The 20,923-nt window shown below is 39.1% G+C and overlaps 1 protein-coding gene across 13 annotated transcripts in view; it reads left to right on the forward strand.

Moving 5' to 3' along the window:
* LOC125453697 (glutamate receptor 4) overlaps positions 1-20,923 on the forward strand; it is a 225,062-nt gene that overhangs the window by 187,101 nt on the left and 17,038 nt on the right. For 11 of the 13 annotated variants that reach the window (XR_007247817.2, XM_048533576.2, XM_048533581.2 and 8 more), the window contains exon 11: positions 1,455-1,828. The exons of 1 other annotated variant lie outside the window; for it this stretch is intronic. Coding sequence is in view for 10 of the 12 variants with exons in the window: in XM_048533576.2 (XP_048389533.1) it covers positions 1,455-1,828 (374 nt within the window). In the remaining 2 variants the exon portion in view is untranslated. Of the gene's footprint in view, positions 1-1,454; positions 1,829-19,991; positions 20,098-20,923 lie in introns of all 13 variants that reach the window. One more of the 13 variants, XR_009445847.1, reaches the window with a different exon arrangement.

Genomic DNA, 20,923 nt, shown 5'->3' on the forward strand with positions numbered 1-20,923 from the left:
AGCTAACTCCTCTCTCACTTTTTTTTTCTCTCCCTCTTCCTGAGCCCTCATTTCCTCATCCCACTTCCACCTCTTCAAGAGGATGGGCTGCTTCTTTGGATATTTAAAATATGAAGACAGCCCAGCTTCAAGGATATGTACCTCATTATTAGAGACTCATGGGCCCTCCATAAGGATTAGCAATCTTACATCCAGCAATAACAGGAGTCAAACTGAGACCCTGGCTTGTATATTGCCCCAACCCCCTCTCTGATGAAGGGTCTAGGCCCGAAACGTCAGCTTTTGTGCTCCTGAGATGCTGCTTGGCCTGCTGTGTTCATCCAGCCTCACATTTTGTTGCCCTGGCTTGTATAGTTTAGTTTCACACAAAGTGATGCATGAATGCATACAAACACTGTTAAGGCTTTTTTTCCTTTTAAGTGTCTCCTGTACCATGCCATTATCAATTCAGAAGTTAGACTGATGACCTAGTTTTCAGTCTTTCTACCCACTGCTATTGATTGAACCCTGAGGAATTATAACAGATTGCTTTCTGATCACAATGTCTTTGCATTAAATTAATTGACAGCCCTCCTTCTGAAGAAATGCAGCCCGACTTGGTAGGAACATTTTCACATCATCAATCATGTTGTTTGGACCTTAACTTGTGCTGCATCTTCTATGTTTCATGCACAAGAACATTAAATTGTGTTCTTACAAATCTTAGATGTTGACTTGACAGTTTTAAACAGTGAACAATTCAGCATTTTAGAGAAAGTGCTGGCAAAAATTTGATCCTAATCTCAGAGGAAGTGGACTAGGTACAGGGAAGATATCAATGCTGGAAATCTGGCAGGCACCACTGGCTCATCAGTACTGTCTCCTATCTGCCATGCAGGCCCACAAAGAACCACAGTCAGGTCCCAATCAGCGTTCTTGTCCAATGGAGAGTATTTGTATCAAGACATAACGAGATGCTCATATGTTTCAGCATTGAGACATTTATTGTCTGCTCGAGTGTACTTTCTAAAGGGACTGTTAATATGTGTTTACAAGTTTAAGTGAGTACAAATGAGTAACTTTCCTGTAGATGCATCTGATTACTGTTAAAATGTCCTTGAGAAAAATTAGGGGGAAAGAAATAAATATTAGTGTTTATTTGAATGCACAAAACTTGCAAAATAAAAACGGCATGGCACATCTATAATTCTGAAAGCAGAGCCTCCTGGCATCTTGTTTTTACTCTAACAAAGTATGGTGTCAGAGGACTATTAAAATTAATGAACAAACAGTAAGCCATATGGTGCACTATCCGCATTGCACTTGTTGAAATATTTAGTACTCTAAGCTTAAAGCTGAATAGATTCACAAAAGAGGCTAAAGATTTTCTTCAAAGGTTAATTGCACTGGTATCATCTACCCTGTGTGTACTTTCAGATATGTATTTAAAAAGGATTTTCCCCCCCATTTCACAGAGAGCACAGATTGGTGTGGCGCCACTGACCATTACTTTGGTAAGAGAAGAGGTCATTGACTTTTCCAAGCCCTTCATGAGCCTGGGAATTTCCATCATGATCAAGAAACCGCAGAAGTCCAAGCCTGGCGTCTTCTCCTTTCTTGACCCTTTGGCATATGAAATTTGGATGTGTATCGTCTTTGCCTACATTGGAGTCAGTGTGGTACTCTTCCTGGTGAGCAGGTTTAGCCCATATGAATGGCACACTGAAGAACCAGAAGATGGACAAGATGCATCGCCAAATGATCAACCGCCCAATGAGTTTGGCATCTTTAACAGTCTTTGGTTTTCTCTGGGTGCCTTTATGCAGCAAGGATGCGATATTTCACCAAGGTTGGTCACTTATCTATTAACTCTGTGCATTTTATGGTCAAGCCTGATGCCATGGTGCATATACGTTACCTTTACCCCCTTAAATATCAGTATATTCTTTTTAAAATTTATTTGAATGCTTCCATAAACGGTAAGGTTCCGAAAGAAATTGCTGCTTTTTTTATAGATGAGTGAAATGTGTGAATGACCTCTGAATTATCATTTACACATTTCTGCACGTAACTTATATACACCATGCGTAGACCGTAAAATGCATAAAGTTATGCTGATTTTGTCCCCTTGGAGGACTACCGTGTGTTTGCTGCATACCTTATTTTACGGTCAACTATCCAGGTGTATATAAAATTTCATTTCTTTCTGATCTGTACCCATTTCTGAAATGAAAAGAAAATGAAATGTAATGACCAAGTTTTATTGTTGAATAGCTTTTTAGTACTCAAATACAGGAGCTCACTTTCAACCATGTATGAAGACATATCCATAGTAGGTCAAAATTTTACATTTGCGTGGATGTTCTGTCAACTTTTTCCATTATAAATTCCTATATCCTATACATTTATAATGGAAACTGCCTATGTTAATTTATCAACTGTAATTTCACTTCCTTCTAAGTGAAAGCAGTGACTCCCATAGGAGATCTACTGAATGTGTTTCTATGAAAAATAATTCCGTATACATTTGCGAGAGTGTTGTGAAATGATTAATAGTATATGTTGTAGCAAAAATTGTGCTATACTTCTGTCTGTACACAGCATTCATATTTAATTTGTTCTTAACTATATTTAAGTAGACGTTTAAGGTTTTAAAACAAAGACTGAGATAATGAACTACCTTAGGGTGTATACCAGTTCCAAAGCTGCTAAGACAAACGGCAAGTAAACTGAAGAATGAATTTGGCAATTGAACAGTATATGAGTTGAACTGAACTAATATTTCAACTTTTCCTGATTATGTTTGGAGATCTGAGAGGAATTTCACAGACCTCTCTCAGGAAATTAGGTCGATTGGTTGAAATTCATTATTGTCCAGAGATAAGTCAAAAAGGCATTTCTCATTTTTTCCATTTCTATAACAAATTTTAATTTGGTGCAGTCAGTTGCAGGTTCTGTTAACATGATGGGCAGTGCTAAGGAATAAGCAGATATACATTTCCCGTGCCGACATTCGTTGAGGCTAGCAGTGAAGAAGCTGTAAATTGGGGTTAAAAGACTATTAATCTGAACCGATTTCTACAATACTGTTCTGACTTTCAGAAGCATTACTAAAGCATGAAGTGTTGATTAGAAATTAACTGAAGTTGGAAATAGCAGTTAATAGCTTGGGAATGAAATAGAGGTGTGGAGATATACAGAATACACCACCTATCAGCTCGACTAGTCCTAATCTACACATATGTCCTGGATTCATAAATACACATTTACCAACATAACCAAACTAGGAAAGACAGCACGGTTTAAAAAGGCAACTGAAGAGTTACAGAACAATATAGATAATGTTTGCAAGTAAACCAGCTTGAGCAGATAATAATGAGTAGGAATAAAGTGAAAAGTCTTTGGACATTGAAGGGAAAAACGTGGAGCATGATTGATGGTTTTAACTCAATAGAGGCAAAACTGAAACTCATGGAATGGAATGGTCTGGCCTTGGAGGTACTGAGCTTGGAAGTGGGAAAGGCACTTAATTAGGCGCAGTGGTAACATACCATATCCCATTTCTAACCTCAATCGAATTAAGTTCTGGCCAGGGAGACCCTTGGTTGACCTTACAGCCTTGCCACTATTTGAGGCCTTTAAGTGGCCAAATGAGCACTGCAGCCTGCCACTGCCAGAATTAACTTGGCTGCAGGTAGGCCTGGCACCATGTAGCCATGGCTTCCTCTGTAATGCTGCTGAGCAGAAGAGCTGCTGGCTGCTGATTGACCTGCAGCTTTTACTGGGGCATCATCAGTTCCCCGTGATTTTGACTCCAGGGAGAGTTGAGTAGGGACCTCACCACTGCCTGATTGGAATGTGGCTTCAGGTCTTTCTTAGAAAAACCAACATGGGTCTCTCACTGACTCTCAAGCCCATATTGTAGGTAAGGAACTCAATTGTGACTATGAGTAATCTTCACAGAGCAGTGATCAATATGCTGAGTTATGTTGGCAAATTTAAGAAGACTTGATTGATGCACATTGAATGCTGAATTAATTTGTGATCATTAAAGCACAAAGGATTCATCCAATTTATAAATGTGATGCAAGGATGAACCATAAGGTTGATGCCTGCTGCTAAAGAACATTTAGGAAAAACCTTGAGTTCTCAGTGATGAAAGAAAGGAAACAGATAGAATTAGAATTGGAATAGAAAAGACTGATCTGGATCCAACCTGGTAAATGTACCTTTTGAGACCGTGACCAGAAATCTTTAATACCTGCAATGGTGCTCCAATGGCAGCTGTGGAGGCAAAATCTCAGGAGTTATTCAGGTTACCGTTAGAGAGTGTAATTTCATTCTCTGTGATAGGATAGGCTGAAATGCTTCACAATGCCTGCCCAGTTTATCTTTTTTATCTTTCCAATCCAATCTTGCCATGATTTAACATATATAACAAAATTTTTAGGTCTTTAATACGTAGACACCATATAGCTCTTAATTTAGGATTCTATATGTTCACACCAGGTTTTGAGGGAACAGCCATGATGCATATACCTTCAGGTTTTTCAGCATTCATACAGTCATTCAAGCAGAAGAAAAAGTGGGTAATTAACATCTGGGAGCTGGCAGCTACATGCTACAACTATGGCTCATTACACCTTGTCACACAACACACATTAAAGCTGAATTGCAATATAATAAAGTCCATGCTCAGACCAGGACAGTGATTGAGCTTTTGCTGTGCTCAAACAGCAGTTCAGTAATCATCTCCCTTCTGTAGGCTGCTTCATGAATGACCCTGGAAAGGTCATCAACATTTTGCAGCTTGCTGCTCAAAATTGCCATTGACAGTTGCATCAGCATTCAGGTCATTGTCGATCAGGTAAAACCAGGGATTAGGAATATAAAATATGCTACTGGCAACAAGAGTATATGGTATCTTTTAATTGATGGCTTCTTGTCTGAGCGAATGCAATGGAGCATTTGTCTTTTATTGACTGCAATGACACAATCCTATCTATTAGTTTATTGTTTTTCTACCTCCTACCTGTAACCAGTAAGTCGCTATCCCTTGATCTTTTCAAAAAGGCCAGGGTAGTGATTTTATTAGTCACAGTCAATAGGTGTAGCCCAAAGGCTAAGAACAAACAAAAATAGCCGTATTTAACTTACATGTGCACATCCGTGCATGTGCCATTAGTGTCTCTATGCCATTAATACAGTGTATGTACTTGATTATGATGTGTAAAATTATGACTAATCCTGTGCAGAGGTTTATATGTTGTATCATGGAAGTACTGCTGTTGTATGAATGGATGAAATCACTTTACTTTCAATACATAGCCCTTGTCCACTTCTGATGACCAGAAATCAGCACGGGCATTATTCTGAAAGCATGGTGCCTTGACTCATTAGTATCACTGTCACCTCTGAGACAAAAGGTCATAGCGTCAAGCCATACCCCTAGATGTGAACACACAGTCTAGCCCGCTATGTAATTTCAGGCAGCAGTAAAGGAGATTTCATTGACAAATGTGCTGTCATTTATTTGGATAACAAGCTAAAACTGTGGCACTGTTTGCCCTCTCAAATGGGATTAAAAGATCCCATCACATAATTACAATGAATTCCTTAATCATCACCGCAGAAAGCAGCTTATTTGGCTGTTTATTTCATTACAGTTTGTGGAGCCTTGTGTGTAAAATAACCTGCATATCAATAGTAACTGCACTTCCAAAGTAACTCAATGGCTGCAGATAGCTTTGGGAGGATTTGCGGACATGAAAGACCCAATATCAATCTAAGTTCTTTCATTATTTACATTAGCAAGGCAACTGATCTGTGGGTTTCATGGAAAAATGACTGGAAACTACAAACTACAGATCTCAAATTGCAAGTGAAAATTGCAGTAAAGGTCCTCTGATAAGGAAGGAATAAGATATAACCCAATGGTTCATTATTTAAATGGATAGAAATTCAGAATGAAATTGTAAAACACTATCAAGAATCTCTGAGTCATATATAAGGAAACTTTGTAGTTGATCTTTTAAGTCAATGTAAAACAATAGCCGTGCGGGCTGTCCAGCAGGACAGATCCATGAGAAAGAGAGGAAATTTAAATTTGCATTTGTGCATAAGCTTCATCAAAAAGCACTCAGAAAATGTACTTTTCAACTCCATATTATCAACAAAATCACCAGAGTAGCCATGATGACTGCCCAGATTTACCGCAAGGAGGCCAGAATCGCTATCTGATTCAGAAATTGCTTAAGTGCTCTCAGTGTGCTATGTCAGGTACTTCACAAAGAAAAATACTAAATGTGATACATAATGAAACAATAGTGAGTGGAGGCCAGTGTCTCATCTTTCAGGTTGACACACGGCTCCCCAGTCTCTATGCTGATAGATCACCTCACAGTCAAAGGGATATACTGAAGGATCACTTTACAGTCAGAAGGACGCACTAAGGGATCATTTCCATGACGTAATTGGCTACAAAGCAAAGTCAAACAGAATTGCAGGCAACAGTACATCCCTACCCAATGAGCTGAATGCACTTTATGCTCACTTTGAGCAGAAGGTCAGTGAAACCTATCCCATTAGCCTTGGGTGCACTTGTACCCATGGTCACCGCAGCAGGTGTCAGATCGGCCTTCTTGAGGGAGAGCCCATGGCAAGCAACTGGCACAGATGATGTTTCTGGCTGTGCACTTGGATCCTGTGTGGGCCAGCGAGCAGGAGTATTCGGAGACATCTTTAACCTCTCTTTACTATGATGTGATGTTCCCATCTACTTCAAGAAGACCACTATCATCAAGGTACCAAAGCAAAATCATGCAGTGTGCCTCAATGACTACTACCCAGTGGGCCTGACCTTCATAATTATGAAGTGCTTCAAGAGGTTAGTCATGGCTCACATCATCTCCAGCCTCCCAGATTGCCTTGATACTAGCCTAGTGGTGCAACTAGTTCACACTGATGCCATCTCCCTGGCCCTACGCTCATCCCTGGCACATCTGGATAACAAGGATACCCATATCAGGCTGCTACTTACTGACTACAGCTCCACCTTCAACACCATAATTCCAAACAAACTCATCTCTAAACTCTGAGACCTAGGTCTCAGCTCCTCACTTTGTAACTTCCTGACCAATAGACTGCAATCATTAAGAATAGATGACAATCCCTTCTCCACCATAATCCTCACAACCAGTGCCCCACAAGGGTGTGTACTCAGCCCCCTACAGTACTGTTTATACACTCATGACCGTGAAGCCAAATTTCACCGCAACTCCATTTACAAGTTTGCTGATAACATCACAGTTTATAGGTTGGATCTCAAACAACAAAGAGATAGAACACAGGGAAGAAATTAGCAGCATGCTGTAAAGACAACAATCTCTCCATGAATGTCAGCAAAATGAAGTTGCTGGTCATTGACTTCAAGAAGCAGAGTGGAAGGCATGCCCCTGTCTGCATCAATGGAGCTATGGGGGCAATGGTTGAAAGTTCCTGGGAGCGATGTCCCGATCCACCCACATTGACATAATGGTCAGGCAAGCACAACAACATCTCTCCTTCCTCAGAAGGTTAAGGAAATTCAGCTTAGGACTCTTACAAATTTTCATAGATGCACCATAGAAAGCATCCTAATTGGATGCATCACAGCATGTTATGGCAACTGCTCTTCCCAAGACCATAAGAAATTATAGAGAGTCATGAATACAGCTCAGCCCGTCATACAAACCAGCCTTCCATCCATTGACTCGATCTATACTTCCCGCTGCCTTGGGAAAGCAGTCGACATAATCAAAGACCTTTCCCACCCCAGTTATACTGTCTCTAACCATCTTCTATCGAGCAGAAGACATAAAAGTTTGAACACACATACAAATAGATCCAAGAACAGCTTCTTCCCCACTGTTATCAGACTTTTAAACAGACCTCTCAAATGTTTATTCCAATATTTCTCTCTGCACTTTCTCAGTGGCTGTAACTCTATATTCTGCATTCTGTTCCACTACTCTGATGCACTTTTAATGTACGATCTGCCTGTGTAACATGCAAAACAACACTTTTCACTGTATTTCGGTACGTACAACAACAATGAATCGAACTCAAACTCAAATGCAAACTCACCTCATAGAGGGTCACTGCAGAGGGATCATCTCACAGTCAGAGAGTCAGTGCTGAGGGAGTGTCACAAAGTCAAGCCGTCAGTACAAAGGCTCACCACATGCTAAGCCAACCTAGTCAATCACATGTATGAAAGGATCGGGTAGCAGTCTTAGGTGTGGTACAATGGAGCTTTGGATGAACTGACTTCAATCGTAGAATAATAAAAACTAAAACGTTCTGTGCAATTCTTAAGGATTGCTGGTCAAACCATTGTACATCTAACCATATATAAAGGAAAATTGCAAATGGTGCCCAACTGCAGCAATAGTAAACCAATTCAAATTTTAAGCCACATCCCACTGGAAGTGGGATTATGATTGGACAGATTTTACAGTAGCTGGTTATTCCGCTTGTCAGGTTACCAGCCTCACTGCAAGAATGGACATGATCCCATTAATTAGTTCATTGCTGTGAATGAACTATCAATAAATAGTCTTGACACTTACATTTATCATTAAAAAATCAATTCTTACTCCCATTGAGAAATGGCATTAATTACAATTCACTATTTCTGTCTTTCTCAGCGATGATGGTCATGTTTTATTTGTATAACTATATAGAAGTTATTTTGTAAGTTGTTAATTAATGATGTGTGCAACTTTTGTTTTCCAAAATATTATTTACAATGTACTTGTCACAGTAAATACATTTAACCCATAATCCTATTATAGCACATTTCTAAAGCAGGCATATAGTAATTTAAATTATTTTGAAAGATTATCTCGAAAATTGTTTTAGTTAGTGACGTAAGCTAAGGATGCTCCCAAGGGCATTATGCAGTATGCCTTTACAGCTTACAAATCATAATAATTTGCTGTCACTAAATGTTCATTCAATAGAAGCTTAGAATTGTAGAGTAATACAGCACAGAACAATATTGTTTAGTCCATCAAATTTGCATGTCTCTTTACTAGAGTAATCCAGTCAATTCTGTTGCCCTGCCCTTTCCCCATAACCCCACAAATTTTTTCTTCATCAGTTACTTATCCAATCGCCTTTTGAAAGCTACTTTAGAATCTATCTCTGACATACCATCAGGCATTGCATTAAAAATCTTAACATTGATTGCATCATTTTTTTACCTAATGTTGCCTCTGGTTATTTTGTCAATCAGCTTAAATCTGTGCCCTCACAATATCGACCCTTCAACCATGAGGAACAGTTTCTCGTTATTTACTGCATCTGAACACTTCTTTCAAATCTCCCCTTACCTCCCTATTCTAAGAAGGATAGCCTCAGCTCTTCCAGTCTACTTTTGTAATAGTAAACCCTCATCTCTGGAACAATTCTATTAAATCTCTTCTGTACTCTCTCAAAAGCAATTGCTTGCTTCGCAAAATGTGATGTCCAAAGGGCATGTAATAACCCTGTTCTGGTTGAACAAATTTTTATAAGTTTAGGCTTTCCTGGCCTTTAACAGTCTTGAATTCTGGGTGAACATTTATAAGATTTCACATGACATTCACAAGATGTCGTGTACAGGTTTGTTGCTCCATTTGGTTCAAAGGACAGCAAATTATGGGTCAGTACATCAGTAATTTTCTAATGAGCCACTTTCTACCTGCCAGATGGTTTCAATCTCTGTCAGCTAAACACTTGAACACCAATGCAACCTCTGTCCCAAAACATTTTGCTTTGGGTTTTACTGCATTATTTTATACTCATGCAAGCATTGAGGATGAGAGGGTATAGATTTAAACTAAATGAAGCAAAGGTGATATGAAGAAAAGCTTTTCTCATGCAGTGGGGGTCAGGCTTTGACAGAAGTGGGTTCAATCAAGGTATTCAAAAGGGAAGTAGGTGGTAATTTGAAAAAGAAGAATGTACTGGGTCATAGGGAGAAAGCGAGAGAATAGCAGTGTGAAATTCTCATTTGGGTAACCAGCACAGTCATGATGGGCCAAATAGCCTCTGTAGTGATTGTAAAAAGGTGAGCCAGGTGCACCTCAATGAATATGAGTTCCCTGATTGGAGCTGTTGACCTGGTCCATCAGGAGCCCTGGATGACAGAAATAAACAGGTGTGTCAGAGGTTCTGTTCACACTGCGAGCTGGCTCTAAGGAAGTAGGACCGGTGGCAAATACTATGCAATTGTACATAAAGGGTGACTTAGTGATGGGCTGCTGGTTTCTGTGGAGTTATTTCAGCCTCTTTTTCCACTCTAACAATTCTGCAATTCTAAGAGATAAGCTTGGGCTGAGACTTAACTATTCAAGGGTTCTTGATATTTTGGAAGGTGGGAGAAATGAAAATGAATTGGATTGGCTACATTGATAAAGGAATAATCAGTCACAGTGATGAGAAATGTCTGTGGTTTGGATGATAGAGATATAGAATCAATTTGGGTGCAGATAAGAAATAAGTCATTGTTGGGAGTTGTTTATGGGTCCCTAACTGTAGCTATACAGTAGGTCAGAGTGTATAGTTTCATGGGCAACTCCAATCTTCATATCAATTGAACAAATCAGATTAGCTAAGGTGGCCTCAAGGATTTTATTTTCATTCATTCACGGAATGGGGTGTCATTGGCTATGCCAGCATTTATTGACCATCCCTAATTGCCCAGGGGACAGTTGAGAGTCGACCACGTTGATGTGGGTTTAGAGTCACATGTAAGCCACATGTAAAGACAGAAACTTACTTCCCTAAAGGACATTAGTGAACCAAATGGTTTTTTTTCTGACAATGCTCAATGGTTCCTTGATTTCAGACTCCACTATCTGTCTTAGCAGGGTTTGAACTTGAGTTCCCAGAACATTACCTGGGTTGGTCAATGAATAGTCCACCAATAATACAACTAGGCCATTGCCTCCCCTTGAATGAGTTCACAGAGTGTATTCAGGACAGTTTCTCCGAACAATTTGTTCTAGAATGTACCAGGGTCCATCCCGTTTTGCACCTAGTAATGTGTAATGAGACAAGATTAATTAAAGAACAAACATCCTCTGTGCAAGAGTGATCATAAAATTGTAGAATTTCCCATTTAGTTTGACAGTAAGAAATGTGAGTTTATAATTAGTGTCTTAAGGTTAAGCAAAGGCACATACAAAAATACAAAGACTTGCCTAATATGGTTGTGCGAACAGGTTAAAATTTAAGACATTAGAGAAACAAGAACAGACATTTAAGGAGATATTCCTTAATGCTCAGAAAATATATATCCCATTAAGGAAGTAAGATTCTGCCAGAAATATGCACCATCTGTGTCCAGAATAGGAATTTAAGAATGGCATCAAAAGATATCAGGTGCAGCATCAGGCATTTCTAAAACTGATGTGTCAATCTGGTGAAGCTGGGAACAATAATCACATCTAAGCCTCACAGTGCTCCATGTCCAATTATGTCGGGTAATGGACAGTTAAAAGCTCACTAGAGGAGATGGTGCCAAAAATATCCCATTCTTCAATAATGTGGGAGAACAACACAAACAGTGCAAAAGATAAAAGCTGAAACATTTGCCGGCATCTTCTACCAGAAGTGTCAAGTGGAAAATTCATCTCAGCCTCCTTCTGAGATCTCTAGCATTATTTATGCCACACTTTAGCCAATTTGATTCACTGCATGCGATGTATTAAAAAAAATGAAAATGAAAAATTCTGCAAAGACTACTGACTCTGACAATATTCGAACAATAACTCTGAAGACTTATGCTCAACAACAAACAACACTCTTAGCCAAATTGTTTCAATACAGCTACAACATTGGTATCTATTCAGAAAGTTGCTCAGGTATGTCCTGTGGATAAAAAACTGAACAAATCCAACCCAGCAAATTACCATTCATGAGATGTGGGTATCTCTGGCTAAGCCAGTGTTTATTGTCCATCCCTAATGCTTTTGAGAAGTCAACTCTTAATTATCAGCAAAATGATGGAAGGTGTTGCTCTCAGTGCTATCTTCAAGCAACAATTATTTACTGATGCTCAGTTTAGGTTCCGCCAGACCCTGTCCACTCTTGACCACATTACATTGTTTCAAGTATGGACAAAACAGCTAAACTCCAGAAGTGAGGATGCATGCCCTCAGTATCAATTTGATTGAGTGTGGTATCAAGGAGCCCTGGCAAAACTGAAGTCAACAGGAATCAAGAGGAAAACTCTCTGATGGTCGGAGATAATCTTAATAACGCTTTTAATCCATAGACATCACTGCAGAAGATCCTCAGACTAGAGGCTTGAGCTCAATCATCTTCAGCTCATTTTTATTGATTTTGCCTTGATCATAAGGTCAAAAGTCAAATGTTCACCCCGATTGCATCATGTTGAGCATCATCTGTGGCTCATCAGGAACTGAAACTATCTGTGCCCAAATGCAACAAAACATGGACATCATTCAGGTTAGACTTAAACTTGGCAAGTTATATTCACATCACACAAATGCTAGCAATGAACATATCCAACAGGAGGGAATCTAACCAGTCCTTGACATTCAATGGCATTACCATCACTGAATAACTCACCTCCTAACTTCTGTAAGTCAAATGTGGGATGGGGTTGTATCCCCTTCTAAAATCCTTTACCCCTACGACGATGTCTTTGGGACAGAGCACATCAATCAGTGCAACTGCTAGTTAATGTGGCTACTCTTTATTAAGACACCAAGTGAATATACTCACAACACTAGTTGCTATGTGGGTTCCATGCAGAGCTTTGGTTATCAGATAACCAATCCTCCCAAGTGTCATTCTGTAATTGACCAAATTATGCGTCCAGATACAGCTACAATGTTCATGAAGGCTACATTTTCATACATCTCCTTGACCTAGGACCCTGGCTTTTAAGGCAGTGGATCCAATTGTGTCATCATTAGGTTTATTAAACCGACTCTGACTGTATGTGGTCTGCTCCCATGTGGCTGCCGACTGTATCCTTGGGCAGGAGAATACATGCACACACCCTTTCTAATTAGTTTTCTGCACTGTGTGTGTGTGTGTGTGTGTGTGTGTGTGTGTGTGTGTGTGTGTGTTGTGTGTGTGTGTGTGTGTATGTGTATGTGCCTCTTTCTGTGCAGTCCCACCTTCATTCCCCTCAGTGGCAGGCTCCAGCCATTGGCCCACCTCTCAGCTGGTTATATTTTAACATAAATGCAAATGCAAAACATATTAATGAGAGAGAATAAAGGAATACTTTTCATCATGTCTGACAGTAAATGAGAACAAAATGCCCGACAGCTTTCAACGTAACAGAAATAACATCAGAATGACAAAATGCCTTACACTCCTCAAAACTTGTCATCAACAACAAAGCACAAGTCAAGACTATGTTGGAATATTCCCCACTTGCCTGGATGAGCACAGCTCCAACAGTACTCAAGAAGCTTGTCACTTTCCGGGACAAAACAGCCCGCTTGATTGGCACCACATCCACTGGAATTCATCCCCTCTACCACCAACATTCAGTTTGCGTTATCTGCAAGATGCACTGCAGGAATTCTCCAAAAATCCTCCTTAAATAGCACCTTTTAATCCCAGGACCACTTCCATCTAGAAAGACAAGGGCAGCAGATACATGGGAACACCACAACCTACAAGTTCACCTCCAAGCCACTCATCATTCTGACTTGGAAATGTATCACCATTCCTTCACTGTCACTGGGTCAAAATCCTGGAATTCCCTCACAAAGAGCATTGTAGATCAACCCAAAGCAGGTGGACTGCAGCAGAGGCAGCTCACCACCACATTCTCAAGGGCAACCTCGGATGGACAAGAAATGCTGGCCAGCCAGCAACACCCACATCCCACAAGCGATTAAAGAAAAGAAAGGGAGCAGAAGAGGATGAATAAAAGAGATGAATAAAGAGATGAAAAACTAGAGAATAAATAATCGAAAATAATATATAGAAACTTTGAATAAATATGTTGTACTTGTCTTCACAGTAGAAAACATAAAAAAGTATTCCAATAATCGCAGATGATGAAGAAGCAAAATGGAGACAGAAATTTAAAGCAACCATCACAAGAGAAATATTAAGGGAGAGACTGATGGGACTTGAGGCTGCTAGGTTTCCATCAATCTGATGGCCTCAATCCAATGGTTTTAAAGCAATTGTTGCAATTGTAATTGATGCACTGGTTTTAAACCTCCAATACCCTTGATTTAGGAAAGGTCCAAACAGATTGGAAAAGAGTATATGTAACACCTCTGCTCAAAAACGTAAGGAAACTGAAAGTTATAATGTAAAGGACAGTTCGGCTAAAATCTGTCATTGGTAAGACACTAGAATCCAATATGAAAGAGGTAACAGCAGGCTCGTTAGAAAATCATAATAAAATCAGGAACGGTCAACTTTCCTGCTGCTCTTGATGCTGCCAGACCTGCCATGTTCCTCCAGCTCCATACTGTGGACTCTGACTTCCAGTATCTGCAGTTCTTGCTATCTCAGAGTCACCTTTGTGGCTTTGTGAAAGAGAAATCATGACAAATCCATTAGACTTTTTGGAGGATGTAACATGCGTAGAAAGAAATCAGTCCAAAAATGTGCAGGTTAGATGGATTGGTCATGCTAAAGTGCCCATATCGTCTGGGGCTGCAGACTAAGTGGATTAGCCATGGGAAATGCAGGATTAAAGGGATAGGATGGGCCTGAATGGGATACTCTTCAGAGCATCAGTGTAGACTTGATGGGCTGAAAGGACAGCTTCCACACTGTAAGGTTCTATGTTTCTGAGTATTTGGATTTTCAAAAGACACTTGATAAGATGACATGTAAGTAATTGTTAGAAAAGATGTGAGCTTTTGGTGTTGGCGTTGATATTTGGATAGAGGACTGGCTAATTAACAGGAAAAAGTATCAGGATTAGTGGGTCATTTTCAGGATGGAAAATTGAAAGTGGTTGAGTGACACAGAGAACAGCCTTTCAGCATTAGCTATTTACAAACAATGTTTTGGATTAAAAGACCATCACATTGAAGCCAATTTTGCTGATGATATGAAGATAAGTGTGAAATCAAGTTATGAGGAAGACATATATGACTGGAAAAGGATGTAGGCAAAGTGGCAAAATGTGGCAGATAGAGCATTATGTGAGAAACTGAGATCGTCTATTTTGGCAGAAATGATAGAAAAGTAGAACAGTACTTAAATGGTGAATGCAGAATGATGTAATGCAATCTGATAGAACATAGAACACTACAGCGCAGTACAGGCCCTTCGGCCCTCGATGTTGTGCTGACCTGTGAAACCAAACTGAAGCCCATCTAACCTAGACTATTCCATTATTATCCATATGTTTATCCGATGACTATTTAAATGCCCTTAACCTTGGCGAATATTCTTGCACTAAATATTAGTATGCAGTAATAAGAATAATTAGGACGTAAATGGCATGTTGGCCTTCTTTGCAAGGCAGATAAAATATAAATTATTATTATAGTTATATAGGGCATTGGTGAGACTGCGTAAAGTTTTAGTCACCTTACTTAAGGAGGTATTGATTTGCAGTGAAAATAGTTCAGAGAAGTTATGACACTAATTCCTGGAATGAGGAGTTTGTCTTACAAGGAAAGTTTGTGCATATTGTACCTACATTCATTGTGGGTTTAGAAGAATGAAGGCTGGTATTATTGAAGCATGTAAGATTTTGAGAGGACTTGTCAGGGTAGATGGATGTTTCTTATGGGCAAATCTGGAACTAGTGACAAAGTTTCAAAATAAGTGATCTGCAATTTAGACAGAGATGATGAAGAAGATCTCTTTCAGAAATTCAGTCGTGTTTGGAATTCACTTCCCCAGGGAGCAGTAGAGGCTGGGTCATTAAATAGATTCGAGGCAGAGTTACATTGATTGTTGATTGACAACAGAGTTTAGGTTTTTTTATTGTGGGGTCGTGGGAAACAGTAAAACGGAGATGTATCCACAATCGGATAAGACATGAAATTATTGAATGCCGGAGCATATGCCTACCCTTGCTCCTATTGCTGATATTCTTACGTGAGAGAAGTTAATGTTAGGGAGTGGAACTCTTTTCTACTTAAGGTAGTCAATGTCAACAATGAACAATTTTCAGTAATGCTTATTGTCAGTTGCACTTGGAAAGAAATACTTTCCCTTTTTGGTCCTGACAACTTGCTTTAAACACTTATACTGCATCAGATCATTACTATTTTGTGTTGCCATTAATATATTACACCGGTGTGAGGGAACAACTGAAAGCAATTTTGTTAAAGCTTGGAAATCACTATCAGTGATATTTAGTGCAAACACTTTAAGGATATGTAAAATTTGTCTGTCTTGCTATTTTGACAAAAGCATTAACACAGCTTCTGTTGAAGTAACAGACAAAATTGACGTGATGACAAAGTATTCATTCAGTAACATTACCAACATCTAGATGAACATGTTTTAACATCTTTCCAAATAAATAAATTGCAAACTGTGTTTACACCACACAAGTAAGTGGTGCAATTAGCAACTTTTAAATTGTGAATATGCTTCCTTATAAGACAAGGAAGCAAAATATAAAGACGATATGTGTGTCATTCAGGGGTATATGTCACAATGAATCACTAAATTGTTCATTAATCAAAGCACAAAGCTCAGTAAATGGCTGTCAGCCCAGGCTCTTGTTCATAAAACGTGCAGCTGGAAAACTTGTTTATATTAGCACCTATTGAACGCACATCTGTGCTCATTCTGAGTCAGATTTCAACCAAAATATAGAACTCCACATGACTATCAGACATCACTGTAACATTCATAGCCTTAGTAATGCCTCATCTGAAATCAGCCAGCTTTATTTAAATTTGATGTGTGTTTTGTAAGTTGATATTTAAAGCTATTGAAAAATCAATGGTGTTAGTTAGTGTAGCTTCCAGACACTCAGTTTTAATTTGAAGTGTTCTTTTTCACACTGCTTCCTGCCGCTTGGAAAATTTCCACAGTTTTGAATGTGAACCATGAAACCCCAGTCAGTTATTCAAAGTATAGAATTTCAGCCAAATAGCTGTAAATTTGACAATGCTGCCATGTATAATTTGAGTCCCTGTTGGAAATACACACAATCAGTCTACTATGCTCTGAGTTCTTTCTCATCCCCCTACTTCTTTGATTACAGGCAAAGTTATACAAGCAAAGTTACTCATAAACAATTGTTGTGAGCCACAATCTCAAGCACTGTTTTGCCATTTGGGTTTCCAATGAAGAAGGATGCTCCTACAAAAATCAAATGAAATTATCTTCCTGAATCTTCTGCCGTATTTTCTTTTTGCTCGGATTCAGAAGACTCCTCAAAATCTATTTGTAGATTTCATCTTTTGTTACCTCTCCTAGCTTTGCTCGTAATTATCCTAATGTCCACACAGTTCCTATATTTTCACCACCTTGTGGTGTCATTGAGAGATTTTTCGATATGCAAAGTGCTGTAAGAATAGCCATTTTGAACTTGAATCTGCTTCTAAGGAAGGCTGCTATTAATTTTGAGAAATTTGAAGACTACATTTTAGTGGTCTGAGCAGTATTGATGTGGAACAATGCATTGATTGCAAAACATCCCTGCTCTACTTTACTACTATATCTTGCTGCAGCACATGGCACCTGGTCAGCCTTTTAACTCACATTTGCTTCTGAGTGAATGTGTGTTCAAAAGGAAAGTGTACTCTTCTCGTTCGACAATGATTGATGTTCCAAGTTCAGCTATGGATTTTTATATGAGTGAGTAGTTACATATCATGGGCATTTAACCCAACATAAGTCATAAAGAGAAGGATTTATTTCATAAAATCATACAACAGAGGAAACCATTCAACCATTATGCCCAAGGTGACACTTTGAAAGCTTTCCAGTTAGCCCTTATTCTATGATTTACCCCCATTACCCAGAAAGTATTATCTTTGCAAATTCTTTTTTGAATATTGCTATTGTGTCTGCTTCCACTATCCTTTTCAATAGTTCATTCTGCTTTGTAACATTTCATTGCATAAACATCTTTTCATATTCTGCGTAATGCTTTTGGCAATTACCTTCAGTCTCTCCCTCCTGCCAGTGGAAACAGTTGTTCCTTATTTACTTTATTGAAATCTGGCAAAATTATTACTAGGTTTACTGATCAGTTAAATAGTAATGTACTCATTGCACATATTATGCTACAGTTTTTAAATTGAGTTGTTAATGTTTAGGCCATTAATGCTGTTCGGAGGGTGGATGCAAGCTTGATGGGCCAAGTGGCCTCTTTCTGCACTGTAGGGATTTAGTGTTACATTATTAAATAACTCCAGGCTGTTTACTGATCAAGAATACCCAGATAAATGAAGGATCCAACTATCCTGGATGACCTTTTTCCTCTTTAGCCCAGGGTCACTCAGATCAACTGCAGTGCTTGTTGCTATGATGTCTAAGGTCAGTTACCTTAGTCCACACTTTTGGGGGAGAAAATACAGTTTATTTTAATGCTTGTCAAGTCCATGTATTTTGGAGCCAATATTTTAAAAATGAATATTCTAAACATACTTGATCAATGCTGTAACTGAAGGATTTGTTATTTTGAATTTTTAGGTACTATTAGGGAATTTCTCATGTCTGCAATTTATATTTAAGTGAAAAATTAATTTCTCCATTCAGATATTTGTAAATATTAAGACTGCCTTAAACAATATATCTTTTAAATAAGGAAAGAAAATACCTCTTGTGTAAAGTGTTCCGCAGTGCCTATGGCACTATAGTTCTTCATCAGTGCTAACTAAGAAAAAGTACTATTGGATATTGTGCTAAGTGGAGCAAAACTCGTTAGAGTTCATCAATAGCACTACAGAATGGAGGTCCATACTGACATGTAGAAAACGTGTAGCAGTGAGTTTTTTAAAGTAAGGTTATCAGAGGCTTTCTATTAGCTATTTGATCCATATATTCCACACCATGAAAAAATGTGCAGGAGGCCCAGTAGCCATACCACCAGGAGATAAGGGCTGAATTTTCCTCTCCTGAATTAGGACAGAATGAAGGTGGGACAAATGGTCAAAAATGACCACGATGTTGCACAATCAGAAGTCTCACCTTCCTTTCCGCCCTCCACCAGTTGCCCTGAAATCCATCCATTCCTAATGATGAGGGAATTTAGATCATTGTGGATTCATTAAAACCTGGTCTCGAGTAAGTCGGGTGAGGCAGCCAGAGTTCGACAGCTGCCAAGTGCCAGAGTTACTCAATGGAGGAAGGCACAGGGTTAATTGTAAGGTACAAAGATGCAACTTGAAGGAGGTTCAGCTTGGCTAAGGTGATCGATCATAATACACAACTTATAAAATACATTATCACCCTACCTTGACTTGGCTTCCAGGCCTAGAACTTCCCTCTGAAATGTGGGAAATTTGAACTTTGATGACTTTTGTCCTCGAACATTATTGTGCAAACAGCAGCCACAGCAGTGTCTGCTGATTTGAGCTAGTATGTGACACCACTCCCTCCCCCCTTCCTGGTGACTCCCAGCCCTCCTGCCCTAGGAGCAGTATTCAAAACTTTCAACGAAGCCCATTGGGTTTGGGGCAGTCCATTCAGAGATTTAGGGTGAGATGTGATAATGTCAGCAAATACAATCCATTGGTGTGGACTGTTGTTAGATCTCATGTAGCTATATGTTCTGTAATATTCCACAATTTATTGGATCACTTTCCTTATAAAGTACCACAGATTGAATGGTATTTCCTTTGCAGATTTACACTGTAGCAGTAATAAATTTACGCTCACTTTGATTGTCTCCATCAACTATAGCATTCCTGACAGAAAGAATAAAAGTAGTATCTTTGAAAATATTTCTGTCAGAAAGGTTTTCACTCATACCCTATCTCTTAAATCCAACTAAAATTCAAATACGAAATGCCCAAGTAAAAATACCTTAAAGATATGTATTTTCTATATAGAGATGGTAAGAACTGCCAATGCTGGGATCAGAGATAACACAACGTGGAGCAGGAGGAACACAGCAGGCAGGGCAGCATCAGAGGAACAGGAAAATTGACGTTTCAGGTCTGGACCCTTTTTCCAACCCTTCTTCACTTGCATCACCTTTTGAATTCTGCACATAGCTTGTTTGTTGCTTTCTGAAGAAGGGTACCAACCCAAAACGTCAGCTTTCCTGCACCTCTGATGCTGCCTGGCCTGTTGTGTTCCTCCAGCTCCGCACTATTTTCAATATTTCCCAATTTTATCAAATGTAGCTTGAATAGCACTGTATTCTGCATTAGCACATTATATTGATGTTGATCCTAAGCTGTTATTAGCAACAGGAGAAAAGCAAACCTTTAACAAACCTGAAATAATGGGAACTGCAGATGCTGGAGAATCCAACTTAACAAAGTGTGTAGCTGGATGAACACAGCAGGCCAAGCAGCATCTCAGAAGCACAAAAGCTGATGTTTCGGGCCTAGACCCTTCATCAGAGCGCTGATGAAGGGTCTAGGCCTGAAACATCAGCTTTTGTGCTCCTGAGATGCTGCTTGGCCTGCTGTGTTCATCCAGCTTCACACTTTGTTATCTTTAACAAACCTGAGATCACTTTCTTACAGAAGTATATAAACTGCTAATATTTAATTGTATCACTAGATGAATGCACTTATAACTGAATGTACTACACCACAGAAATGTTATTTTCACTTTGATCACTGCTTTGCATTAGTAGCAACATGGTCTAGCAATACAAGAAATGTTGATGAAAAGATGCCAAAATCAAAGTACTACTTTTAACTGCTGTTTTGCAATGATCAGGGTAGAGCTTTCTGAAATAATTTCTTATGGTAAGATAGATTCTTACAGTCTGATATGCAAGATATTCCTGTGCTGTTTTAAGGAAATG

The sequence above is a fragment of the Stegostoma tigrinum genome, chromosome 6, assembly GCF_030684315.1.
Source record: "Stegostoma tigrinum isolate sSteTig4 chromosome 6, sSteTig4.hap1, whole genome shotgun sequence".
NCBI classification, from domain to species: Eukaryota; Metazoa; Chordata; class Chondrichthyes; order Orectolobiformes; family Stegostomatidae; genus Stegostoma; species Stegostoma tigrinum.